The sequence below is a fragment of the Nesoenas mayeri genome, assembly GCF_963082525.1.
Source record: "Nesoenas mayeri genome assembly, chromosome: 11".
NCBI classification, from domain to species: domain Eukaryota; kingdom Metazoa; phylum Chordata; class Aves; order Columbiformes; family Columbidae; genus Nesoenas; species Nesoenas mayeri.
Window position 1 is genome coordinate 13,278,465 of NC_137563.1, and position 25,546 is coordinate 13,304,010.

The 25,546-nt window shown below is 63.5% G+C and overlaps 3 protein-coding genes across 3 annotated transcripts; all 3 read right to left on the bottom strand.

Moving 5' to 3' along the window:
- Positions 1-303: 303 nt before the first annotated feature.
- HYPK (huntingtin interacting protein K) lies at positions 304-1,183 on the bottom strand. The gene is made up of 4 exons (XM_080351126.1): positions 940-1,183; positions 807-862; positions 607-658; positions 304-470 (listed from the first exon to the last, which is right to left on the bottom strand). The coding sequence occupies exons 1-4, from the start codon at positions 1,123-1,125 to the stop codon at positions 375-377; spliced, it is 390 nt and encodes a 129-aa protein (XP_080207252.1). The 5' UTR covers positions 1,126-1,183; the 3' UTR covers positions 304-374.
- A 10,232-nt stretch (positions 1,184-11,415) lies between these two features.
- SERF2 (small EDRK-rich factor 2) lies at positions 11,416-12,146 on the bottom strand. The gene is made up of 3 exons (XM_080351181.1): positions 12,024-12,146; positions 11,733-11,841; positions 11,416-11,633 (listed from the first exon to the last, which is right to left on the bottom strand). Exons 1-3 carry the CDS (start codon positions 12,028-12,030, stop codon positions 11,570-11,572), a joined length of 180 nt encoding a protein of 59 aa, XP_080207307.1. The 5' UTR covers positions 12,031-12,146; the 3' UTR covers positions 11,416-11,569.
- A 4,047-nt stretch (positions 12,147-16,193) lies between these two features.
- Positions 16,194-24,070, bottom strand: PDIA3 (protein disulfide isomerase family A member 3). The gene is made up of 13 exons (XM_080351419.1): positions 23,832-24,070; positions 23,680-23,758; positions 22,727-22,844; positions 22,196-22,303; positions 21,172-21,301; positions 20,581-20,697; positions 20,340-20,465; positions 19,632-19,814; positions 19,015-19,123; positions 18,152-18,280; positions 17,292-17,371; positions 16,730-16,787; positions 16,194-16,491 (listed from the first exon to the last, which is right to left on the bottom strand). The coding sequence occupies exons 1-13, from the start codon at positions 23,984-23,986 to the stop codon at positions 16,372-16,374; spliced, it is 1,512 nt and encodes a 503-aa protein (XP_080207545.1). The 5' UTR covers positions 23,987-24,070; the 3' UTR covers positions 16,194-16,371.
- Between the last annotated feature and the right edge of the window lie 1,476 nt (positions 24,071-25,546).

The following is a 25,546-nucleotide window of genomic DNA, read 5'->3' on the forward strand; positions in this document are numbered from 1 at the left end:
GGCAGCGCCGTCCCACAAGCCCCGTTAACAAAACTCCACATGTTTCCAGGGCCCGACAGCTCACCAGAGCAGGTAGTGGGGGTGCAGGCAGCTGCACCTCCAGGCTGGTCCCTGCCTGTCACCCTGCCTGCCCTGCGGCCACCTCACGCAGGTCACTCCTCAGGCCCTGGTCACAGGGGGACTGGCTGAGATCCCTGCCAGACCTTGTGTGCGCCCACCAGCACGTGAGCAGGGACAAGGCAGTGACAGGAGCTGCGGCACCCGGCAGGACCCCCAGCACCGCACAGACCAGGCTGACGGCCACTCCACCAGTGCCTTTATTGGTGCCCCTGCAGCTGCCCCCACACCTGGCGAGGGGCTGGTCCCGGTGCTCCTCAGTTGGTGAGGGTGATCAGCGCCTCCACTACATTGCCCATGTGCTCGCGCAGGCTGCGCTCAGCGGCCGCCCGCGAGATCTCCATCTCCGTCATCTGTGGGGAGTGCCAGAGAAGCGTGGGGGGGACAGCGTGGCCACCCCGCTGTGCACCCCCAGCCCTGGGCAGGCACCGGCCCCCCCGGGCACAGCTCAGCCACCGGCCCGGCTGCACCCACCGTCCCCCCACTCACGATCAGCTCCAGGTCCTCCTTCTTGATCGTCACTTTGGCCAATTCCTTCTCCCTGCAGAAACAGACAAAGCGCCGGTGACCGACAGGGCCGCCCCGCCGCACGTTGCGGTGGGAGCGGCCTCCGCTGGGAAGAGGCCGAGCGTCCGTCCCGGCTCCCAGGGAAGGGCCGGGATGTCGGGGCCGGTGCCCGGTGTGGTTACCTCTCCTGCTTCGCCTTCTGCTCCCGGGACCTCCGGTCTCCGATCACCGACATGGCCTGCGGGACGGGCACGATCACCGCGGTGCTCGGGGCCCGGCGCGGTCCCCCCGCCCCGGCCGCCGCCGCCCCCGCACCGTCTCCAGGTTGGAGCTCTGGATCTCCTTCTCCTCCGCGTAGTCGGTGACGCGCTCCAGGTCCGCCGCGCCGCTGTCGTGCTTCCGCGGCTTCTCGGCCGCGCGTCCGCCCGCCCCATCGCTGCCGCCGCCGGAGCCGTTGGGCTCCGTCTCCAGCTCTAGCTCCACGTCGCCCTCCGCCGCCATCCCGCCGTCCGGCCCCGCTTCCGGTCACGTGCTGCCGCCGGAACCTGCAACGGGCCGCGCCGACGAGGAAGAAGCCGGGCCCGGCCCCGCCCCTCGCTCCGGCCCCGCCCCTCGCTCCGGCCCCGCCCCTCGCTCCGGCCCCGCCCCCGTCGCCCCGCCCCGCCCCTCGCTCCGGCCCCGCCCCCCCAGCCCCGGGTCGCGGTCCCGCTTCCCTCCAGCGCGCCGCCGCTGTCCCCGCACCGGCCCGGTCCCGCCGCCGGCGGGCGCTGCGGAGCCCGTCAGGCCGAGCGGTTCCCGTGGGTCTCCCGCGGGCTCAGGCCCCGGCTCCGTGGGCTCGGGGGATTCTCGGTACCAGCGGCTCTCGGGCGCTGCCGAGGAGGGGGACGCGGCGCTCCCGGCGGCCGAGCGGGCGCTGAGCCCGGTGAGAGGGTTATGGAGCCTGATTTGGCTCCGCCACAGTCACACCGTACAAGGCCGGGACGGGACCAGCGGCGGCCGAATCGTTGTCCCGGACGCTGCGGACCCGGGGGAGGTGCCGCGGGGCCGCGCTCCGGCCCGGCCTGACCCGCGGAGCATCCAACGGGACCGCGGGCACACGCTGCCGGCGGCCGGTGCCAGTTCCAGCTCTCCGGGTTGGCCCCGGGGCCCCCGCCGGCCCCTTGGTGCGCTGGGGCTGTGTCCGGCCTGGGGACCCTGCCAGGGACTCAAACAAAACCGCCCGAGAGCGGCTCCTGTCTGGACTTGGACCCATGTCTGTGGGTCCTGTGCCAGCTTCTGCATGTCCTGTGCCCGCGTGCTGCGCCCACCTTTGTGACACCCTCCAGGGCCCTTTGCCCCTGGCCTCATGCTGGGACGTGCGTGGGACAAGCCAGCCTGAGATGTCCCGCAGAGGCCCCCCCGGGGGCTGCGCTAGGCTCACCCCAAACACCAGCCCAGCACCCACGCAGCCACTCGCTCCCCCCGTGGCAGAGTGGGGAGAGAATAGCAATAGCAAAAAAACCTTGCGAATTGAAATAAAGACACTTTAACCTGTGAAGGAAAGAGCAAAAATAAACCAAACCCCAGTGCCACTCATCACCTCCCCCAGCAGCCGAGGCCCCACCAGGCTCCGCGCAACAGCCAGCTGGGAGCCAAACCCTTCCTCTGTCTCTGGTCACTGCCGAGGACACGCTGTGCTGGCTCCAAGCCGCTGCCCAGCCCGGCTTCCTCGCTGGGGCGTTGGGAAGGAGGGGAGTGCAGGGGAGCTCTGTGCAGCCACAGCCCCAACCCCAGCACCTCATCACGGCTGTTCCAGTGGCAGACCCGCAGCAGCTGTGCTGTAGCAGCGTGATGCCAGCCCAACCAGACCCAGGTGCATGGGCAGCAGAGACCCCCACACCCCTCTGGCTTGTCCCCAGCTCCCGACTGCTCTGGGGACGTCCCGCTGCCCTGATGGATGTGCCTCAGTCCATCCTGCCTGCACAGTCCCTGACTCCAGGGCCACCTGTGGGTGTCTCTGTGCCCATGGGTGCCTTTACATCCCCACATACCTTTGGGACTCCCACGTCCCCCCAGCCACCACACAGCACCATGGCACGGCTCTGGGACCAGCCACCACCAGGCAGGTGGTGACATCCACGGACCCCACGTGTCCCCCAGTGCAGCCCATGCCCAAGCAGCTGCCATGGCCTCATCCTGGACCAGTGGTCCATTTAGGGTTCCCCATGGCCAGGGGTCACCGGTGGACCTGGCACACCCCATGGTGGCTGCCAGGCAGTGGTGGCGAGCAGATGGTGGGGCGGGCCAAGCCGACAATCCCCTAATCCCATCAGGGCAGCAGGGGCCGAGCTGAGCCGGGCCATGGCGGGCACACGGGCGCACGGCCGCCTCCTGCACTCGCTGCTCTGCCAGGTGGGACTAAGGGACCTGGTGGGGCTGGGCTGGGGTAACAGGCCAGGTTGGGGGCAGCTCTGGCCCGGGGGTCCCTGCTGACCATGCTCCCCCAGCTGTGCTGCGGTTGTGGCTGCAGCTCGTGCCATGGGCTCCGCGTGTCCACGGGCACTCGGATCCTCTACACGCTCCTGCACGTCCTGGCTTCTGCCGTGTGCTGCCTCATGCTGTCCCGCACCGTGGCCCAGGTCATCAGGGAGAAGGTGATGGTGGGAGCTGGGACAGCCCGGGTTCTGGGAGTGCTGGGGTGTCAGGGGCACTGGGAGTGCTGGGGGATGCCGGGGTGCCAGGAATCCCAGGGGCAATTAGGGGTTCCAGGAGCACTGGGGGTGCTGGGGTTGCCAGAGGAGTCAGGAGTCCTGGGATTCTGGGGATACGGGGCGTAACAGGCCTGCTAGAAGTGCCAAGGGTGCTGAAGGTGCCAAGAGGAAAGGGGTGCCAGAGGAAATGAAGCTGCAGACTTGCCCAGTGTGCTGGAGGTCCCAGGGGTGCTGGGGATGGAGAAAGTATTTGGGATGCCAGGGGTGTCGGGAGGCCAGGGTGACGGATGCTGTGAGTGCTGAGGGGTTCTGGGCACACCATCAGCCCCATCCTGGTGCTCACTGTGCCTGCAGGTGCCCTTCTCGGCGGTGCTGTGCGAACACCTGCCCGGGGGCACAGACTGCGAGCGGCTGGTGGGCTCTTCGGCTGTGTACCGCGTCTGCTTCGCCACTGCCTGCTTCCACCTGGCACAGGCTGCCCTGCTGCTCAACGTGCGCTCCAGCACTGACTGCCGCGCACAGCTGCACAACGGGTACGGGCTGAGGCAGGGCTGGGGGCTGCCGGGGGGCGGGGGGCTGCCAGGGCCACTGTTGCCCAAGCGCTCGCTGCCCCACAGGTTCTGGCTCCTGAAGCTGCTGGTGCTGGTGGGGCTCTGTGCCGCAAGCTTCTTCATCCCCGAGGATGGCTTCATCCAAGGTGCGTCCCCCCTCCCGCCCGAGTGGGCCTCCCCAGAGCCGGCTCACGGCCCCCACGTGCCCCTGAACCAGCCCCACACCACCCTCTTCCCCCAGCCTGGCACTACACGGGCATCTGTGGGGGCTTTGCCTTCATCCTCATCCAGCTGGTGCTGATCACGGCCTTTGCGCACACTTGGAACAAGAACTGGTGAGTGCCGGGGTACTGGGCGGGCGCCTGGTGCTGCCGCCTCTCACCCGCGCTCCCGCAGGCTGACGGGTGCTGCGCGGGACAAGCGCTGGTACGTGGCGGTGCTGCTGGCCACCGCCGCCTTCTACGCCCTTGCCTCCGCTGCCTTCACCTTCCTCTACAAGTTCTACACCCACCCGGCTGCCTGCCACCTCAACAAGGTGCTGCTCACCCTCCACGGCAGCCTCTGCGGCATCATGTCCTTCATCTCCATCACGCCCTGTGTGCGGCTCAGTGAGTACCGCACGGCACGGGCTGCCACTTTGGGCCAGCTGGGCACTGTGGCTGTGAGTGGCAGCTGCAGGCTCCCTGCTCAGGGCAGCACTTGGGCCCCCAGGAAGGACCTGGGCCCCCAGGGCTCCCACAGGTCCCTGCTGTGCCCCAGCACAGGGCGCTGGGCCAGGGTGCGGTGGGAGGGGGCTGCCTGGGGCCGCTCGTGGTGCTCCCGGGGGTCTGGTGATGCCTTTGACCCCATGCTTGCAGGGCAGCCCCGGTCGGGACTGCTGCAGTCCTCAATCATCAGCTGCTACGTGATGTACCTCACCTTTTCTGCACTGTCCAGCCGTCCCCCGGAGAGAGGTGGGTGCTCTCCTGCTGCTGGCAGACCCCAGACGAGGCATGCACCCGTCTCACCTCCACCTTCCTGCAGTGCTCTACAAGGGGCAGAACCTCACCGTCTGCTTCCCTGGCGTGCGGCAGGACGAGATGCAGACAGAGGACACTACCGTTGCCGTCCTGGGGGCCACCATCATGTATGCCTGCGTGCTCTTCGCATGGTGCGTGTGCCACGGGGTGGGCAGGGCACCCGCAGCACTGTCCTGTTGGGGGGGTCCCTGTCCCCAGCCTGTGGCACGGCAAGCGGTGCCAGGGATGTCCCGAAGGGTGGCAGGGCCAGCGCAGTCTGGGCAGCTGTGGACACGCAGGGCAGCACAGTGACGCCCGGCATGGCAGGTCTCTGCAGCTGTGTTGGGTCCATGGGGATCAGGGGCCTGGCATGGGGCTGGGGGTGCCTGGGTGACACTTTCTGCCTCTCTCCTGGGTGCAGCAATGAAGCCTCCTACCTCGCCGAGGTTTTTGGGCCCCTCTGGATGGTCAAAGTCTACAGCTTTGAGTTTAAAGTGAGTGAGTTCAGCTGCTGTCCCCTCCCCGAGCTGTGCCCCATGTTCTCCTGCCACAGGCACCCCAGGCCCACAACCTTGAGCCCTCCTGAGCCTTGTCCCAGCCCTGGGCAAGGGCAGGATTGTCCAGCCAGGCAGGGGGGCTTCCCTAGGCACATCCGCCCATGCCGGGCAGGCTGGCAGGGTGAGCCCTGCAGCGCTGTTGTGGGGCTGGGTTCCCTGCCCCAGCCATCGCTTCTCCCAGCAGGAACCCTCCTGCTGCTTCTGCTGCCCTGACAAGATGGAGGAGGAGCTGAGAGGTGGGTGCAGGGACATGCACCCTCGGGTGCCCGAGTTCCAGCCCGGGGGTGCTGGCAAGTGATGTGCAGGAGCGGCCATGCCCTGTGCTCTCGCAGGCACCGAGCAGACGTGTGAGCCAGTGGATGATACCCCAGAGGGACAGTGCCTCGTCCAGGACGAGCGAGACCGCGTGGTCTACAGCTACTCAGCCTTCCACTTCGTCTTCTTTCTTGCCTCGCTCTACGTCATGATGACCCTCACCAACTGGTTCAGGTGGGACCCTGCACCGCTGCCCTCTGCACTCTGGCTCCCCTTTCTCCTGCTCGTGCAGCTGCCTGGCTGAGACTTGTTGTCACCGCCCAGTGCCATCGCCCCTGCCCCAGCTTCATCACCCCACCAGCTCCGCTTGCTCCCCACGTGGGCTCGGGCTGCAGCATTGCGCTCCTCACCGAGCCCTGCTCTGGGCCATGCTGGCGTCACTGAGCTGGTGTCTGCTGGGGACACACCCGGCTCTGCACCCGCAAACCCGCGTGGTGGCCACCACGGCCCCCACAGCAGCAGTCATGCGGTGCAGTCTGGGGTCTGCAGGGCCAGGGGGCTCCCTGGCTGGTGGGATGTGCTCAGGGACATGTGGCTGCTGGGACACGGGATGACCTAGTGGCTCCAGCTGGCACTGGGACACCCCGTGCCAGCGTCCCTTCGGTGCCCGACGCCTGCCCTCTCCTGCCAGCTACGAGAACGTGGTGCTGGAGACCACCTTCACACATGGCAGCTGGTCGACCTTCTGGGTAAAGGTGTCCTCGTGCTGGGCCTGCGTCCTGCTCTACCTGTGGCTGCTGCTGAGCCCGTTCTGCGTGCGTGGCTCCCCCCAGCCCCGGCGCAGCGGCCCGGCCCTGCGCGTCCTGCGGCGGCGGCGCATCCCGCAGCGCGTCAGTGCCTGCATGTAGTGCCTGCAGGATGGACTCTTCCTGGCCCCACACGGGGCAGCAGCCAGGGCTGGTCCCTGCTGTGCTCTGTGCCCGGCCCCGCTGTGCCCCACTGGGCTCCTGTGCCCCCTGTCCTGGGAGATGGCAGCATCTGAGAGCCTGAGGGGGACCGGGGAGGCGAGTCTTGCGCTGAGCCATGGCCACCAAAGGCCTGGCCAGAGTGAGCGCAGGTGGCAGGTGCTCAGCCCCGGCTGCTGCCGCATCCCCCTGGCTCTGGCCAGGCACCAGCTGCCAGCCCCGGTGACGGGCCCTGGCTGCCCGTGTCCCAGCTCACCCGTCAGCAGTGGGCTCCTTGTAAATAGCTCCTTGAATACATTTTTACATAAAACTCTGACTGAGCCTGTGCTATCTGCCCCCACGCAGCCAGAAACCATGGGGCTGGAGGTGCCTTCGGGGCAGCTCTGCTGGAGAGGGGGGGCGAACAGGGGGGCGGCAGAGCAGGGAATGTGGGTCTGGGGCTGCAGGAGGGGTTCGGCCTGTGGCTGGTGTACCCAGCACACTCCCAGCTGCGGCCCGGGGCAGCCAGCGCCTCCAGGACATGGGCCTCCAGCACAACATGGTGCTGGGTGTACTGGCCCAAAAGGTGCCCATGAGCCATCAGGGGATCTGCCCCAGGACACTGGGGACTACATCAGGCTGCGGGGTCCTGTGGCACCATGCCAGCCCTGGCTCCAGCTGCTCCTGTCCCATCGTGTCCCAACACAGTAGGTGCCCTTCTCCCTGGAGACCATGGTCACAGCATGCCTGTTCCTCCCTCCACCCTCTGCTGCTGAGAAAAGCCCCAAGGAGGATGGACAGACAGGTGGACAGATGTGCAGAGCCCTGAGCACCTGACAGCACCCAGTGCCTCGGTGGGCTTAGCCGGAGGGGAGGTGGGGGGAGCTGGGAGCCAGGGAGCTGGTGTGGTACTGGGCTGAGCTGGGTACCAGGGGCCCAGCCTGGCTGCCCAGGAGGGTGTGGTACTGGTGGCCATGGGACCGTGTGCCAGCCTGGCCCCCGCCCCACCCGCAGAGCAAACACAATGGGGCCGGCAGCACGGGGCTGCGGCACTGGTTGCGCCTCACAGGCCCCACACAGCAGCAGCGGCAGCTGGTGCCGGACAGGACTGACCCCTGTGGCCGGGATCGGCCCCCGCGGCCAGGACCAGTGCCCACCAGCCTGCCCAGTGCCTAGTGTGGGGCTGCCCCTGCCGACTCTCTTCCCAGGAGATGGAGGGATCCACGCAGGGCTTGGGGACAGACGTGGGGCAGCTGCAGCGCCAGCTTGGGGACATTGCCCAGGTAGGGCCGAGAGGGGCTGGGGGGTGGTCCCTGCAGCCCCGGGCACCCGAGGGTTCCAGTGCCCCGGGCAGTGTCGCAGCAGGGCCCCATCCACCCTGCCCAGGACAACAATCAGCTGCGTCACACCCTGTGCCAGGTCGAGCACGGTGTCTCTCGGCTGCAGGTGGAGGTGCAGTGGCTGCGGGGGGACTTCTCTGAGCGGGCCCAGCAACACAGGTGGCGGCATTTTGGGGGAGAGGGCGGCGGGGCTGTCCCCAGCTCTGCAGGACACCCTGCTCGCACACGGCCCAGCGCCAGCTGCATGTGCGGCTCTGGCAGCTAAGCGGGCAGCGCTGCCGGGGTGCCCAGCGAGCTGTGGGCAGGGGCTGTGCTGGGGGCTGTGCCAGGTGCGGGCTATGCTGGGCCCACGCGCTCCTGCTTGCCCTGAGCCGCGGGACAGCCGGGTGCCATCAGGGAAAGGCTGCCCTGCTCAGCCCAGCCATGAGCACAGGCAGCTGGGGAGCTGCCCAGAGCTGCTGGCATGTCCCTCCATGCTTGTTGTTGGCAAACGCTGTGACGGTGGGTGTCCTTGGAGCTCGCCAGCTGTCCCAGCTCCTCCACAGTCGCCTCTGCCTCCCTAGGCGTGGGTGCCGGTGGGTTGGGGCTGGGGGGCCCTGTGCAGCCCCTTTGCCAGCAGGGCAGGTGCGGCGGGGCGCTGCTGTGAGGTGCCGTGCTCCCTCAGGGAGCAGCTGGCCCTGTGGGAAATGGTGGAGGAGAACCTGGCATTTACAAGCTACATCAGGATGCTGCAGTACGTCCGAACCTGGCTGGGCAGCAGCGGGGAACAGCCGTGGGGGCAGCTGGGGACGTGCTCCTGCTTGGGGGTGCCACTGCTGCATGCACAGCTCCTCTGGGGTCACCCCTGCTGTCCCCCTCAGGCTACTCCCTCCCACCAGGACAGTGAACAGGAGACTCTGCAAGAGCAACAGCAGCCTGCGCTCAGCCCTGCTGCTCAGCTCACATGCGGCCCCACGCGCGGTGAGCCCTGCAGCCGCAGCACCGTGGGGCTGGCACTGGGCCAGCAGCGGGGAGCACAGGGTGCTGGGTGCTGCCCATCCCCACGGGGCACAGGGCACCTGGCCCAGCCCTCACCCTGCCAGCACCCTGGGACCCACATGAGCCACTGAAACTGGGGCTTCAGACACCCCCTTGGGTACTCCCCACCCCCTAGGGTGCTAAACACCTTATCCCCTGCAGCCATTGCCCCCCGCCTGGTCGCACAGCCCCCTTGCTGCTCACAGGGCACCCACAGCAGGTGAGTGATGGGGAGTAGGGGAAGTGCTGGCTGCAAAACCCGCTCCTTGAGCACATAGCCGGGAAACAGCTCCACACAGTGCCTACTCCCGCTGCAGCCTCCTGGGCAGACACAGCCCTGGCACCCAGCAGCCCCAGGCAGCGGCAGAGCTCAGTCTCCAGCACGGACACGGCCTCCTTGCTCAACAACGTAGGCAGCTGCAGCTCCAAGGACGGGCATTCCCCCAGCCCCCCTTCAAGACCCAGGGTAAGGGATCTGCCCTTGGTCTGGTGCCCCAGGTGGTGAGGGGGACACAGGTCTGCTTGGCCCCTCACTGTGGCATCTGTCACCTTGCAGGACCCCAGCCCCACAGCAGGCAAGGGGCTGCACTGCAGCAAGAGGAAGCTTTCTGCCTTTGCACCGGAGGTAACTGGCAACTCCCCATCCGGGGATGGGGCCAAGCTAGGGGAGCTGGGACACACCCACACCCCTGCCACCCTCCTTGTGTCACCAGGGCTGCCAGAGAGAGGAACTTGCATCCCCCTGCCCCTTGTACCAGCTGGTGCTGGTGAGGGACAGGGGCACGGGCAAGTCAAGCTTCCTGCTGCGCCTCTGCACCAATGAGTTCAGAGGAGACATCTCCAGCACCCTCGGTACCCCCCAGCACCCCCGGTACCCGGGCTGGAGGCACAGGAGCAGCCCCTGACTGTCCCTCCTGGCAGGGGTTGACTTCCAGATAAAGCAGCTGCTGGTGGACGGGGAGCAAACCACGCTGCAGATCTGGGACACAGCCGGACAGGAGCGGTGAGTGCAGCGGATGGGGCTCCTGCTGCCCCACCAGGCACACGGGCTGGCTGTCACCACACTGCAGTGACATGCGGCCCCAGGTACCGCAGCATCGCCCAGTCCTACTTCCGTAAGGCCCAGGGCGTGCTGCTCCTGTACGACATCAGCTCCCCCAGTAGCTTCCTCAGCGCCCGCCAGTGGATTGAGGACATCAAGGTAGGGAAGGGGCTGACAGACCCAGGGAGACGAGTGGGAGTCTCAGGGGTCCCTCAGGGAGGGCAGGCTGTGCCCCAGGCAGGTGAGAGAGGAGCGAGTGGGGCTGCTTGCTAAGCAAGGTGCAGGCCAGCCCCGGGGCCAGTGGGATTGCTCCCCCAGCCTTTTCCCTTTTGCTGGTGATTGTGTTGGGTCTGGAGCCACACTCTGTCCCCGAGCATGGCACAGGCGGGACAGGAGGCAACCAGTGCATGTGGCAGAGTCTGCATCTCCCAGAGACGACAGCAGCAGCTGCCCTGGAAGCTGCCAGCCCCATGCAGCCTGGAGCCGCCCTTCCCTCCCTCCCGCAGGCCATGGAGCAGACACTGCCGCTCATGCTGGTGGGGAACAAGCTGGACCTGCAGGCCGGGCTGCCGGAAGCCGCAAGGGTGTGCGCAGCCCAAGGGCAGCATCTGGCCATGGTGAGCGGGTTGGGACAGGGCCTCCCGGGGTGGCAGGGACCCCTGACATCCGCTGCTCCCCTAGGTCCACAACTCCCTGTTCTGTGAGACCAGCGCCAAGGACGGCACCAACGTGGTGGAGGCCGTGCTGCACCTGGCACGGTGAGGAGCCCTGCCACCCACCGTGCCAGCTCCGGGCTGCGCAGTGCCGGCAGTGGCAGAACTGATGACACCGCTGCTCTCGGTCTGCAGGGAAGTGAAGAGGACGGTGGGCCAGAGCAGAGGCCTTGGCGCAGGACTGGACCTCAGCATCCCCGCGCGGCCAGCTCCGCAGTGCTGCTGGGCCTAGTGCACCCGCTCCTCACGGACAGACACCGCTCCGCTGTGCCCGCAGAGCAGCTGTGCAGCGGGAAGCTCACCCCTCAGCAGGCCCAGCCGCCACCTCCCCATCCCCAGACCCGTGTTCCTCCCCCCACTGCAGCCCTTCCTTCTCAGCACAGCCCTCCCCTGGTGCCATCACCCTGTGCTCCTAGCCATCCCAGCCCCCCACCCTTGCAAGGCTCCCACTGGCTGCCCTGGCCTCGGGTGATGCTCACGGAGACCTCACAGGCCAGGCCCCACCTTTGTTCCTCACCGTGAAGATGCGGCTGCTCCACACCTCAAACACCGAGCTTGCTCCATCCCTCCTCCTCACCGGCCACGCTCACTCCCTCCCAGGCAGGGACACGGTGCCGGTGTTGCCCCCCACTTCCTGGCATCCCCGGCCCCCCCGCCCGGCGCACGGAGGGAGGAGACCGGGCCTGCAGCGCACCACAAGCTACTTTAATAAGAGACGGACCCGAGGCCGGCGCAGGGCGCTGCCGGGTCCCCGGCGGGGCGGTCCGGCCCCGGGGCTGCGCTGGGCATCCTGCCGGCGGGCGGCCCGGTCTCGGGGCGGCGGCGGCCCAGCCGCGGGCTACTTGGCGCCCTCCTTCTTCTCATTAGCCTTCTTCTGCTTCTGCTGCATGATCTCCGAGTCCCTGCGGGAGAGCGCGTCCGGGCTGGCAGCGGTACCGGCACCGGCATCGGCACCGCCACCAGGCCGGGGATCGGGGCGGCAGGGTCGGCCCGGCGCTCACCTCTGCTTGCGGGCGGCGGCCGAGAGCCCATCGTCCCGCCGCTTGCCCTTGCCCGAGTCGCTCTGCTTCTTCAGGTTCTTCTGCCGAGCCAGTTCGCGCTGGTTCCCGCCTGCGACAGCGCGGCCGCCTCAGAAGGGCCCGGCCCGGGGGCCTAGCCCGAGGCCCATCCCGCACCCCGGCCCCGCGCTCACGAGTCGCGCCGCGCCCCCCCCCCCCCCGCACCCCAGGCCAGCCCCTCTCCCCCCGCAGGGAGGGTCGCGGCGCCTCTGCCCCGGCCCGGCCCGCACTCACGGGTCATGGCGCCGCTCCCTCCCGCCCTCCGCTCCGCCGCCACGTCCCGCACTGCCCCCCCGCAGGCCCCGCCCCGCTACAGGCTTTAAGGGCACTGCACGGCCAATCGCTGCATCGAGCCCGCCTCTGCCGCCCCCCTATTGGCTGGTCGCCCCTGCGAGACCCCGCCTGATTGGCCGCGGGCTACTGCTGCCATTCTGCCGGCGGGGGCGAAAAAACCGGAAGCTGCAGCGCAGGCGCCAGAGCTGCGGAGCCACGCCCACACGGGGGCGTTGCAATGTGGAGCCACGCCCCTTCATGCCGCGCCGAGGGGCGTGGCCGCGGAGCCGCACAGGACAGGCGGGGGCAGCGCGGGCGCCTGCCCGTCCCCTCGGTCCGACGGCTGGGGCTGCTGCAGTCCTCGGACCGGGCCACCGGCGGCCCCGCAGTCTCTGCTCTGTCCCCAGCGCGGCAGCTCCATCGGGGGTTCCAAGGCTGCTCAGGCCGTTCCTTCCGTTGCGGGCGGCGCCGGGGCTCTGCGGTGCGGGGCCGCCGTGAGCACCACCCGTGCCAAGGGTGGCGCCCCCGGGCCGGGCACCTTCTCCCGCCGGCTCGTCCCCGGTGGTCCCGTCCGCCCCCGCGCCTACGCACCCGGGGCTCGGCGGCGGCATCGGGCCGTGGCGGGGCTCCTGGGGGCTGGCGCTGGACGAGGGGCTCCGGCGCTTCACCAGCCGCGAGAGCTCGGCGTGGATCACCTGCGGGGGGCGAGGCGGCTGCGGCGGGACCCCCGACGGTCCCGCTGCCTCCCGAGCGGGGCTCCTGCGGGGTTCCCGCCCGCTCCCGCGCCCCCGCGAGCCGGACCTTGCTGGCCGGGTCCAGCTCCAGGGCTCTCCTCAGGTCCAGCGCGGCCTCCGCGTCCCGGCCCTGCTGTGCCAGCAGCTGCGGGAAGAGGAGCGCACGGTAGCGGGCGGCCGGGCCGGGGGCGGCGCATGGCGGTGCGGAACCCACCTGCCCCCGCCGGAGCAGCGCTCGGCCGTTGTCCGGGCAGATGCGCAGCGCCGCCTCGCAGGCCGCCAGCGCCTCGTCCGCCCGCTGCAGCTTCAGCTCGGCGGCCGCGCAGTTGTTGAGGCACTTGACACGCTGCTCCTGCAGCTCCTCTTCCTCCTGCGGCCCGGGCGGGGCTGCGGGACGAACGCTGCCTCAGCGCCCCGGCCCGGCGACCCGCAGCTCCTCCCTCCTCTCTGCCCGTTCTCACCGGCGACGGGGCCGTCGAGGGCGCGCAGGGCCAGACGGTAGGAGCGCAGCGCCGCCGCGAAGTCTCCCCGCGCGAAGTGAAAGTTTCCCCGTTCCCTCCGCTGCGCGCCCAGGCGCAGGCGGGCGGCGGGCGGCAGCTGATGCGGGTCGGGGTCGTCCCGCACCTCCAGCAGCGTCACCTCGAACAGCAGCGGCGCCTCGGGCGGCACGTCTGGCTCCCTGCGGGCACAGCGCCGGCTGCCCCTGCCCGCCTGCCCCGGCCCCTGCCCCTGCCTGCTCCGGCCCCTGCCCGCCTGCCCTACCTGCCCGGGTGGCCGTAGCCGTAGGGAAAGGCAGCGAGGAAGAAGGCGACCTCCCCGGGCTGCATGGTGGGCACACCCAGCTCCAGCGCCTGTGGACACGGGCACGGCGGGGCTGGCCGGGCGCACAACCGGCCGGCGCTCGGCCCGCACCGCGCCCTGGCCGGCGCTGACCTGCACGACGTCGCCGTGGCCTGGCACAAAGGTGAGCCGCGGGTCCCGCTCCACCAGCCCGCCGTCCTCCAGGACTCCCAGCACCTTCACCGACACCTCCTGGCCCGGCCGCGGCCGCGGTCCGTCCTGCCCATCCCGCACCACGCGCTTCCGCAGCAGCCGGTCCTCTGCGGGCGGCGGCGGCCCTGAGAGCCGCCCCGGGACCCGCGGGGCCCGGGCCCCCGGCGCGGCTCTCCCCGGGGCCGCCTGCGAGCGCTCACCCGTCAGGTCGCTCCAGCCGTCGGCCGCGAAGAGCGGCGCGAAACCGCCGGGTCCCGGGGCCGCCAGCGCCTCCAGCCGCTGGTAGAAGAGCTGCTCCTCCTCGCGCACCGACGGCAGCGCGATGGCGGTGTGGGGCAGGAGGAACCGTACCCGCCTGCCCCGGCCGGGCCCCTGCGGCCGCCCTCCGGTCCCCGCCTCCCTCTCCGGGGACCCGCCGGGCGAAGTTCCCGGCATGGTCGCCCCCGACCGGCCTCGCCGCCCGCCACTACCAGCCGGCCTGAGTCCGGGTCCCCTGGGGGATCGGCGGCGGGTACCCGCGGCCCCCAGCCCTCACCGGGCGCGTCGCCGCCGGCCCCGCCGCACCGCGACAAGCCGGGGCCGCCGGCGAGCGCATCCCGCCGCGCCGTTACTTAACGCCGGGAAGCGGCTCAGGGGATTAGCCCAGGCCCGTGGCAAAAATAGCCGGCTCAGCCCGAGCCCCGCCGCCGAGCTCCCGCCGCCCCGCCCCATCGTTGTCCCCGGGACCGGACCGGCACTGTCCACCCCCGCCCTCCACGGTCCCGCACTCCGGACCCTGCCACGGGCGGAGCTGCGCGGGAGGCTGCGGTACCGGGGCTACAGGCCGGGACCCGGCTCAGCGTCCCGCACGTCCGGCTCTCGGCAGCAGGTGGGCTGGGCGGGGGAACCGGGCGCCGGCGGGACTCATCGGTGCCCCTGATCACCTTCCAAGGGATGAGTGGGGGGGAGCGGTGGGGACAAGGGGAACCAAGGCCGCCACAGTGGGGGAGACTGGAGGGTAGGGCCGGGCGTGAGCAGATCTGGGGACTGGGGAAGATGGGAGGGAAGGGCCAGGCCCCTGCAGGCAGTGTCGCGGGTGGATCTGCCCAAAGAGGCTCGGGGAGGCTGTGGCCCCGATGGCCCATCCAGCCAACAGTGCCTGGAGGTGTCAGGAGGCCTCAGGACACCCCTACAGCTCTTCACCAATCTCCCACTCCTGCTGCACCGGGACAAGCTGCAGGGCAGCTTTGAGAATGTAAGGCTGGGCTGGTCACGCCGCAGGTAGAGGCCCTGGGATCACCCCGGGGGTTCAGGGGTTCTGTGCCCATCAGTCTGACTTTGGGGAAGGGCCCTTCCAGCAAGCCCAGGGGCAAGACAGGTCTTGGCCAAGTGGGAGGAGAGGTGCAAAGAGCTTTCACCCTCATGATTTTCTCCTTGCCAGAAGCCAGGTCCCAGCTGCTTCTTCGCAGACATCCCAGATTACTTGTGGTGACAGAGCTGGAACTCACTGTCATGGGCTCCCTGCTGCTTAGTGCAATTTGTCGCAGCCTCACAGCATCAGCTGGGCTGAGATGAGCCGCCTGCCTCACCCCCTACAGCAGCAGAAGGGCTGCAGGCCCAGCCCCAGGACCATCTTGCTCCTGCCCTTCCCCATCAGCAGATGCAGGAAGACCTGAGAGCCAGTCACAGTCTGTACCTTCACCTGCAGCACAGGATCCTATTTCTCTCCCTCCTGAAGCAAAAGCCACAGCTACCAATCTGCTTTCTACTACGTAATTACCTTGCAAGTAACCGCTCTTTACTGTCCCAACCACAACCAGCCACAGACCAGCCCCGCTGGCTGTGAGAAACTCCTGCCTGTGCTGGGGTGGAGGGTGCAGTTCACAGAGCTCCTCCCTGACACATGACTACTTTTGCACCAGCTTAAAATCTTAATTTATTGCTGCTACTGGTATGGTGCTGAGCCAGTCCAACATGAGACTGCTCTGTACACCTGCACTGGTCTAGATCAGTCACATTAAGTACTAAAAACCTCTAAACTCATTGAAGCAGCACCCACACTGCAAAAACATTCACAACAGCATCAAGAGCCACATCTGCATAAATGTAGTACCTGAAGCACTGCACATTGGGAGAGTTGCTGCTACTATGGAAGGACTCTCATTAGTTGAGGATGAAGAATAGGCTAAAGGCTGAGCTTAAAATCTAGAACAGACTTTAAAGCTTGCTGAAGGAAACTCGACTCATAGTTGGAAGTTGCCACCTACAAAGAGCAGGATCCTGGCACTAGGTTTGACAGTCTACACCAGAAAGGGACACTTGGTTTTAAGGGGGTAAATTTTATTGTTTCACCTCTCCAAATGTACAAAAAAAATTAGAAAATAACCCTACCCCCCACCCCCTCCCAAACCACAAAACAAACCAGTCTGGGGAGCCCCACAACAGTGCAGCTAAGAGACGGCAGGAAATTAAACAGAACTAGATACAGCAGCTGGGTCCCCTCAGCCCACATGGTCACTGGCACAACCCAAACTGGCCCCAGTCTGCCCAGTGCTTCCCCCATTCACACAGAGCTCATCCTGACATGATGGCAAGTGGGTGCTTTACAAATCCTCCTTCACCTTCTTCTTGGACTTCTTGGTTTTATCTTCCTCCTGCAGCACAGGGGTGTTGGTCGCCTCCCGCTTCAAGTAGCTGATGAAGTCACTGACTTCCCTGCCACCCTGCAGAGAGCACAAGACCATCAAGCTGCGCTGGTACCCCCTGCGCTGCCCCTCACCAGAGGGCTCAGGCAGGAGCCCAAATGCCTACGAGCAGAGCTCTGGGTGTGGGTCAGCAGCACAACACTCCCAGCAGGTACCAGAGACCGAGGGTCACCTGCCACTCCAGAAAACTCAGCACTGCTCCCATGCCTGGACGCTACTTCACTTCACAAAGCAGCACAAGCAGCAAAGGACTCACCTCATATTTCTTTGGACTCTGCTTCTTGCCAGCTGGAGCAAAGTAGATGGTGGGGAAGCTGGGGAAGAGACGAGACATCTGAGCTCCTGAAGCGCTCGGTTTTCTCGGAGCAGCAGGCGAGCCCCCACCACTGGGACCCACGCTCCCCTGGTTAACACCCTCACAGCTCTAGCAGCTCCCACGCCAGCAGTGTGGCCTCTAGACACCTGGCTTGTCCAGAGCTGGCCAAGCTCAACTATATCCAAGCCTCCTTGTTGAGCTGTGTTCACAAGAGCAAGCCCAGCATTGTTTCTCCACCGCCAAAACCAGAATCACAGTGGATTCAAAAGCAGCAAGATGGGCTCCAGGCACAGCCAGGACACCAGAACCCCAGAGAAGCAAGGGAGATTAACGTTTTCACTCTGAATTTCTACACCCTTAGCAAACGCCCAGCAATCCCATGCTGACCACGCCCACCCATCCTCCCCAGGAAAGTCCTTCAGCTCCTCTGTTGTGGTTGCTGTCAGAGACAGAAGCCTGAACTCATCTGCTGACACAGAAGTTTAACAACAGCCAGACCTACCCTCGGACTTCATATGGAGAAGGCACATCGTTGGCAGTAGCATCCATTTTGGCAATGACGATATTGGGGTCTTTACTGAGCTGTTGGTAGAAAGAGCTTATTAGTAACCACCCCCTGTAGCAGAGAACACCAGGAACCCTCTGATCAACAGCACCTACAAGAGTGAGTCAGAGGACAGCGCACACACTAAGCTAAAAGGTGAACCAATTCCTTCTGAGCAGTTTTGTTCTGCCCCAGCAGGGACCCAGGGAACAGCCCCTCAGTGGGCTGTACACAGCACATGAGTCTCAGCGGCACCCAGACTGCTCTGGTACAACCCCTGGAGAATGCTGCCCTGAGCATCTGCTCCCCTCTGCCCAGGAGGGGACAGCGGGGACACGCAGTGCTGCAGGAGGAGTGCCTGGCACCAGAGAGCACATGCTGCCCAGATCTGCGGAACAGATTTATTTACTCCACTTGTGGAAGCATGCAGGGCAGTGTTATCCTCCACCAGATGGGAGGCTGGAATCATGTAGAGGGACAAGACCCAAAGGGGAACTTTGCCAGCACTAACCTAGGTGTTCCTGCTCCAGCAGGGGGATTGGACTAGATGATCTTTTGAGGTCCCTTCCAATCCCAAACATACTGTGATACTGTGAACTCGGGGTATATTTCTGTGCCACAGCAAAGGGAGCAGCCTAAACCACCAGTGTGGTTGCTGCCATGCTGCAGATCCTGCTTCTGCACTCACAGGGGAGGCCGAAACTCATCGTTCTCAGGAAGGCACAGTTATGCCCTGTTAATCAGTAAGGCTGGATAGACAGAACCTGCAGGATTGTTTAGTGCTGCAGAATTGCAGTTTGCAAGAGTCCCATACCTACCTTCTCCCCCAGTTCTTTGTATTTGGGCTCCAGATTCTTGCAATGGCCACACCAGGGTGCATAAAACTCTATCAGGACATCTTTGTCTTCTGCATTAACAATTTCATCAAAGTTCTCAGCAACCACCACCTGATAATGTTTGATTGGACAAATTAGTTGTTTCTCAGTCGTGCCCCACACACACTGACAACGCTCAGCCCTCCTGACAGAGTCACCTGCACAGCGAGCAGCAAACAACCAAACACACAACTCTTCACCAAGCTACAACACCTCCAGCTTGCAGGTAAAAACGTGCCATAAGCACCAGCACTACCTTCAAGTGAGTTGTGCATCTGGTATCCTCACAGGAGGACAAAATAATTAGCTTTTAATCTCAGCAAGTTCCAGGCTGAGGAATCAGTTCAGCAAGGCTGAGGCTGAACCCACCCACACAGAAACAAGCAGCGACTTCCACTCCTTTACAAGGTCCCCGACATGAAGCCAGGCCATGGAGTGCTTTCATTACAGGCAGAATTTCCTGGGACGAACGAGAGGTGGGAGTTACACCATCCCCAGAGAGGAGATGAACACGTAACTCCTCAGCAGCAGTCAGGACTGACTGAAACCTGAGACAGCAGCAGGGCTCTGCACAGCTGTACACCTAACGATCTGTGCATCACCAGTGGGCTCGAGCAGCAGTTACTGCACTGAGAGAACAAAATGGAATCAAACCCGTAAGCTGTATTTCTCCCTTGGCTCAGACAACTGCAATACAAGGGAGGGAATTCCCCTTCCATGCAGCACAGCAGAGGCTTCTTGAGATGCCACCCAGCAGTGCTCACAGCACGGCTTGGAGCCGCTGCCATCCTGGACACAGCACTCACCTTCACAGGGCCATCATTGCTTTCAGGGACAGGCTCCGACTTCAGATACTTTTTCAAGTTTCCATCGAAGTAATCTTGCAGGAATCTCTCCAGAGCCTTTCCATCACGGCTGAAAGTGAAGTGACGTGTTACAGCCACCATCACACACGCAGGATGAGAGAAAAGCTTTCAAGGCTGATTTAAGCTCCTGCCACCCACAGAACAGATGCCACCTGCATCTCCAGGGGCACCAGTCTGGGGATGGCTCAGAAGACCCCAGAACAAGTCCAAAGAGCTTTGACAAGATGCACACCCCATTCTGATTTAGGCCTTCCAACACCCTTAACTTTCTTTTCTCAAGAATTTAGGTATAACTATTTCCTCTGCCCTTTAATGCATCTTAGTTCCTAACCAGACACTTAAAATATCTCTACTATTATGTAACAGGAGGGGCTGCAAGCTCTCTAGAGGGCAGGAAAATACACAAGCAGGAGCCATTTTCACTCAGAAATCATTTCTTCCACTTGGAACATCCAGCTTTCCTGCTTCCCCCAAGCTAAAGAAATACGATCTGGTCACAGACCACCAGGCCCAGGTCCATCAAGCGAAAGGCAACAGTGCTAAGTTCAAAAACTTACGAGAATTCTTCCTGCATGACGTATTTATCTCCTTTAGCAGTTCTGATGGCAACAACCGGAGCCTCACCCACGCTGTTGTCTAGACCAAACTCTGAGAGCTCATGGCCAAAGGTTTTCCGACTTGCAACAGCAAAAGAAAGTTTGTGGCCAGCATCCAAGAACTTCTTTGCAACCATCATAACTCTGAGGGGAAAAAAAACAAAACAAACCACAAAATGCAAAGCATGATCCCTTGGAACATCACTTTCCACATGACAACACCCTTCCAGTTGAGGTGCACATGGAACAAGGAATTCAGTGAGATGAGCTCTGCACAGGCAGGTCCTGCAGAACTGGTGCTGAGCAGCAGAGTGGGCTTGTTTCTGTCTGTTTTGACTGAAGTCCACGCACACGACGTGCGCTTTCAGCCTCTGCCCATCAGCGCTAGCACCAGGTCTCAGGCACTGGGAAACACAGAATCCCACACGACCCCAGTCAGGAAGTTTGTGTTTAAGGGATGTGAAAGCAAGGGGGGGTTTCACAGGATACAGATACTGCATGATTTTGGCTCTGCAGGCAGCAGCTGCCCCAACAGCTCCCATCAGAAACACAGCTGGAAGCTTTCTGGGAGGGAAGAATTCACAAGAACAATGGGAGCAGCTTTGTAAACTGAGCAATGGAATGGCAGCGACAAGCGAGAGCAGCAGATTTGCCCCCACTGCTCTGTACCTGTTGCGCCAATAGTTAGAGCCCTTTGCGTTCTTCTCGTAGTCCACATCATAGTAAGCCACCAGCAAGTCCTTCCCCTGGATCAGGTCTTTGTTGTCCTCGGTCATGTGTGGACAGATGCCAAAGCTGCCAAAGAGACAGATGTCAGTAGCTTCAGAGTCGCTGCCCAGAACCCATCATGTTCTGGTTTCCCACCCAAGAGTGTTAAATGCCAGGAATCAGTAAAACCCAAGGAACTCACATGTTCTCCTGGATAAATTTTTTTATCTTTCCACTGGTGATTTTGTCTTCTGTGTACTTGATGGAGCTCTCCTCAAACTTGTTTGTCAGGCGTGGAGGACGGAATAGGACTACACCCCTGAGAGGAAGCAGGTATCATGAATCAGTGTGAAGTACTCTGTGTTCCCAATGACGGCAGCCAGACAAGGTCCAGACCCCGTCGGCAGGGGCTGTCCTGTCACTGTTCAGAATGCCAACAACACTGTCGAGTTTCTGGGCAGCACTACAGCACTAGATCTACCTGTCAGACTCTTCTCCACTACTCAGACAGGCCCCCATGAGAAACAAAAAAAACCACCATGACAAGCCACGGGGAAGCAAAACAGCCCTGTCGAGACACGTCCCACCCAGATGCAGACACTAACCCCTGAGCCCGCAGCCATCCGTACCTTCCCATCTCAATGCAAGAGACAAAGAAAAAGATGCCACCACCAGCTGGGGAAGGAACATGACCCTAAGCTGTGTTCAGAAAGTGAACCCAGCTAACAACTGGAATCCATTAATTTCTTCCCATTGTCTCAATAACAAGAAATCCTTGCATTAAACAACTTACTCTCCATCTTCCTCATACTTCTGCACCAACTGCTCCTCACTGGTGTGTGCAAAGCGGTAGTTGTCTCTCAGGTTGTTGGCAGCTTTCATGAATTCTGAGTAGGCATCACCAGATGCATCTCCAAAGAAGCCTGCAGCAGAAAGGCAGACGGTGACCCTGAACCACGTCAGAGCAGCCGCTGTGCAGCCCTTGCCACTCATCTCTACAGTGCACTGGGAGGTCTCTTCTGAATTAAATCCTCCAATACATGTTCAGGCCTTCATCTGACAGCTTCTCTCCCATTTTTATCGGAACCTTTCTATACTCCCTCCCACCAGCAGACAGTGATTCCAGAGTCTACACAGCCCCATCACTCAGCCAAAGGACAGTTGTCCTCTGAGCACTGAGATGTCTCTTTGTAACCACGTGACACTACTCATGGTAACAACTGCCAGGGGTACTTAAATAAGTTTGGGAATGCTGGTCAATGCTCATCCAGTGACACTCGCAAGGTAGCACCTGACATACACAAAGCAAAGCTGCTGTTGCCACTTGTCAACCATGATGATCAAAGATGATACAATGCTGACAGCCTATCAGTGTCACAAGACAGTACCCAACTTCAGCAACCCAAAGTTACCTGTCGTCAGCTAGCCAAAAGAACGAGCTTTAAAAAAAATACACTATGGTGCCAGGAGGTCTGACAGACAAAGAATCACAGGGAAAAAAAAGAAGAGAAAAAAAGCTGGAAGGCACCCCAAGAGGTGACCCAATCCAACCTCCAGCTCCAAGTGGGACCGGCCCCAAAGTCAGATCAGGTTGCTCAAAGCTTTGTCTGAGTTTTGAAACCTTTTCAAAACCCCTCTGGGCACATGTTCTGGTGCTTTATCATTCTCACGGTGAAAAACTCTTTTGCTCAGATCCAGCTGGGATTTCTCTTACTACAGCTTGTGACACTGCACCTTATCCTTTCAGAGGACGTTACCCAAGAGATCTCCCAGAGCTGAGTGTCTGCTCATTTCAGTGCTGCACCGCATCTACTCACCCACTACAGAAGCATCTTTATCACTGATGAATTTCTCAAAATCAGCCACAGAATTGAGAGCCACTGAAGCAGGTCCCGCCTGTTTCTTGAGATGACTGACAATCCCGTCTTAAAAGAGAAGTTAAATGATTAAAGGAATCACACAGGAAGTTTTACGAGGCATTGTTCAAGCTCCTCAAAGCAAAACTTGTGTCTACAGAACCTCTGCATCTCTCCCATACAATAAATATGACACGAATTGAAGGAGAGTTATCACCAACTTACAAAGGAACTTTCTAGCATTTTCCAGACACTGTCCATCAAGGGCACCAGGAGTTAAAGATTATGTGGAAACCTTCACCTTTAAAAAAGAGCTTTAGGGGACACTAAACATCCAGGGTTCTGCCAGCACAAGGAGATCTGGAAAGGGCAAGGCCGGGGCGTGCGTAGGTGGGAACCTTCTTTGTACCCCTCACCACATGGAACCCTGACACAACCTGTTACCGTGGACCTGCCTTCCAGCACTGCTGGGCAAGCCAGATGAGCCCTCACCTGCTGTCCTGGGCCCATCGTAGGTTCCCGCCTCTTCTCCATCACGAAAAATCTTTAAGGTGGGATATCCACTGACTCCATACTTGTTGCAGGTGTTTGAGTTTGCCGTGCAGTCAACCTAGAGAAACATCACTGCTCTGTGAGCTCGCTGCTCGTATGCACCAAACACAGCAGCTTTGCCACTGCCCACATTGTCACATATAAACGTAAAGTCTAAGGGTCTGAAAGCTCTCATGTCTTTAACCCTGGCTGGATTCCTATCACATCAAGTGTGAGGATCCACAGAGCATCTACGCTGGGGAAGGAAGTAGCATGGGTGTGATGACAGGCCCGGAAAAATATTTGAAGAAATACTGGGAAGACTAAGAAGTTGTGAGTTTGGCCAAACTACGCACAAAAAATACTAGAAAGGGCAAATTCTCATAATCAATGACAAGACTTAACAGGAGTAATGTGTTCTCAGCATCACAACAATCCTGAAGCTCCTACAGCACCTAAAGGAAACTGGCTGCCCTCGGCTGACAGGGAGTCCGTGGTGTCGAAATTCCACACCACTTCTGCAGAGGGACAAGACGGCTCTGATTTGAGACAACTACACAAGTTTTCTGGCAGGAAAGAAAGCTCGTGGACACCAATCCTTTGCTTATGAGTCAAGGGACAACATGTGAAGCACGGTACTATGCTGGTTCTCAGAGCGGGTCATACAGCTCAAAGGCGGCTTCTTCCTCCCGGTGCGGGCAAGCCCATCCACGCGTACACACCCGCGCTCACCGGGACACGCCCGTGCTCAGCGAGTGGCAGCTGCCCCGGCACAGTTCGGCCTCCAGACTGTTCGCTGGAGCCTCAACGCCGGCAGCGAAGCCCCCGCAGCTCTGAGGAGCCCGGGAAGACCGAGGTTCCCGGCGGGCCCTGCCACCCCCTGCAGCAGCCGAGGCCCCGAGGCCGCCCCTCACCTTCACCAGCGGCACGATCCCCTTCAGCCTGGTCGCCGCCGACTCGTACTCCGGCGCCAGCCGCTTGCAGTGCCCGCACCTGGGAGGAGAGGGGTTAGTCCGGCCGGGAGCCCCCGCCCGCCCCGCCGCCCCCCGCCCCGGCGGCCCCTCACCAGGGCGCGAAAAACTCCACGAGCACCAGCCCCGGGCGCTCGGCCAGGCCGCTCTCGAAGTCGGCATCGCTGAGCTCCACCACGTCGGAGGCGCGTGCGGCGAGGGCGAGCAGCGGCAGCAGCAGCGCGGCCGGCCGGGCCCGGGGCGCGGACATGGCGGCGCGGCGCTCCTCTCGGCGGCGGCGGCTGAGAACAAGCACCGGGGACCGCAGGCCGGAAGTCCCACCTCCCCAGCCGGATCTGCCGTGTGGCAGCTCTCCGTTGGGCGTCGTGTCGCGCGTCACGCCAGCCCCGACCAATAGGCTGCCGGCAGGGGTGGGCGGGCCCGGCTGCGGCGGCCCCGCCTCTCGCTCCCTCGCCGCCGGGTCCGGGAGCTGCTGGGGCCGCAGGGGCGGGAGCGGGCGGAGCCGGGTCGTGCCGGGCCCTGCGCCGGGCTCCGGCCGCTCCCGGGGCAGCCCGGCTCCGCCTCGTCTGCGGTCCCTGACACAGCCCTGGGCTCCCTCCCGCCGCCCGGGCCCGGTGCCCCCTGGAGCTGCGCTCTTGGAGTGTCGCCTCCAGGGGATTTCATTCATTTAATCGCCGTGTTGGTCACAACCCCGGCAGTCTGTAACGGACACAGGCCCGCGGGGCGGGGGCGTCCCGCCGGGGACACCGCACCGGCGGGGGGGCGGCACAGCAGCGCCCGGCGCCAGCGGCGAGGGCTGCGGGACGTGCGGCAGCTCCGCTCACACGCTCATTGGTGTGCAGCCCCCCGTGTGCACCTACCCCTGAACCCCCACCCGTGTGCACCTACCCCTGAACCCCCACCCGTGTGCCCCCAGATGCGTCCGCCGTTGGCCCGTTCACGGGAAGCGGCCGCACGGGTGGATCCTGCCGCAGGTCAGGCCCCCGGGCGCAGCTGAGCCCCTGCCCAGCCCCGCTGATCCCAAAGCTGGGGCCCGGCCCGGGGGTGCCGGGGGATCGGGCAGCGCCAGCATTACCGGCACCGCGCCCACGGCAGCGCCACCCGCCCGGTCCCTCCGTGCCGGCGCGGGTGGGGTGGGAGGAGCGGGGCTCCCCCAGCTCCCTCTGCTCCCAACCGTGAGGTCACCCCGGCCCAGCCGCTGGGCCAGGAGCCTCTGTGTGCAGAGATCCCCAGCCGTGGATCCTCCGCCAAGCTCCACCGGCACAGGCCCACGGCACCCGGCTGCCATTCCTCCCTGGTGCAGAGCAGGAGATGCCGGCACAGACACACAGAGCTTCCCGGGGAAGGTGCTTCCCCTCTCTCAGGCCATTCGCTCCATTAGGGTTTGGACCTTCTGCCAGAGGGATCACCGCCGGGGCCGAGACAGGCGATGCCCCGACACAGCGTTCGGGATCTCCTCGGTGACCAGCTGCCTGTCTGAGGCTGTGCGAGAGCTTGGTCTCACACAAGCAAGTGGTCGGCAGACCGCTTCCGGCAGTGCGGAGATGAAACCCTCACCCCAGGCACGATTTCCTCCCGAAAAGCAGGGCTTTGGGCAATAATCCAGCCATTCAGGGCCCTTCAGTTACGCTAAACTCCTGCATCCAGCCAGCAGCAGCTCTACCATCTCTCTGCTGGGAGCGAACGGGACAGAATGGAATCCGAACCCTCCCATAGCGTCCCTCGGGCCGGGACCGGCAGGGGGCGCTGCCGCCCGCTCCGAGACCGCAGCCGCGCTGCCCTCGGTGGGGGCGGGAGCGGGGACCGGGGA

Coding starts and splice junctions, on each gene's coding strand:
- HYPK (XM_080351126.1), bottom strand. CDS start 1,125: ATGGCGGCGGAGGGCGACGTGGAGCTAGAGCTGGAGACGGAGCCCAAC. Junction 863..939: donor AGAGCTCCAACCTGGAGACG/GTGCGGGGGCGG, acceptor CCCGTCCCGCAG/GCCATGTCGGTGATCGGAGA. Junction 659..806: donor CAGAAGGCGAAGCAGGAGAG/GTAACCACACCG, acceptor CTGTTTCTGCAG/GGAGAAGGAATTGGCCAAAG.
- SERF2 (XM_080351181.1), bottom strand. Junction 11,634..11,732: donor GCCGCCGCCCGCAAGCAGAG/GTGAGCGCCGGG, acceptor GCTCTCCCGCAG/GGACTCGGAGATCATGCAGC.
- PDIA3 (XM_080351419.1), bottom strand. CDS start 23,986: ATGTCCGCGCCCCGGGCCCGGCCGGCCGCGCTGCTGCTGCCGCTGCTC. Junction 20,466..20,580: donor AAATTTATCCAGGAGAACAT/GTGAGTTCCTTG, acceptor TCTCTTTGGCAG/CTTTGGCATCTGTCCACACA. Junction 16,788..17,291: donor TCTCCATATGAAGTCCGAGG/GTAGGTCTGGCT, acceptor TCTCTTCCCCAG/CTTCCCCACCATCTACTTTG.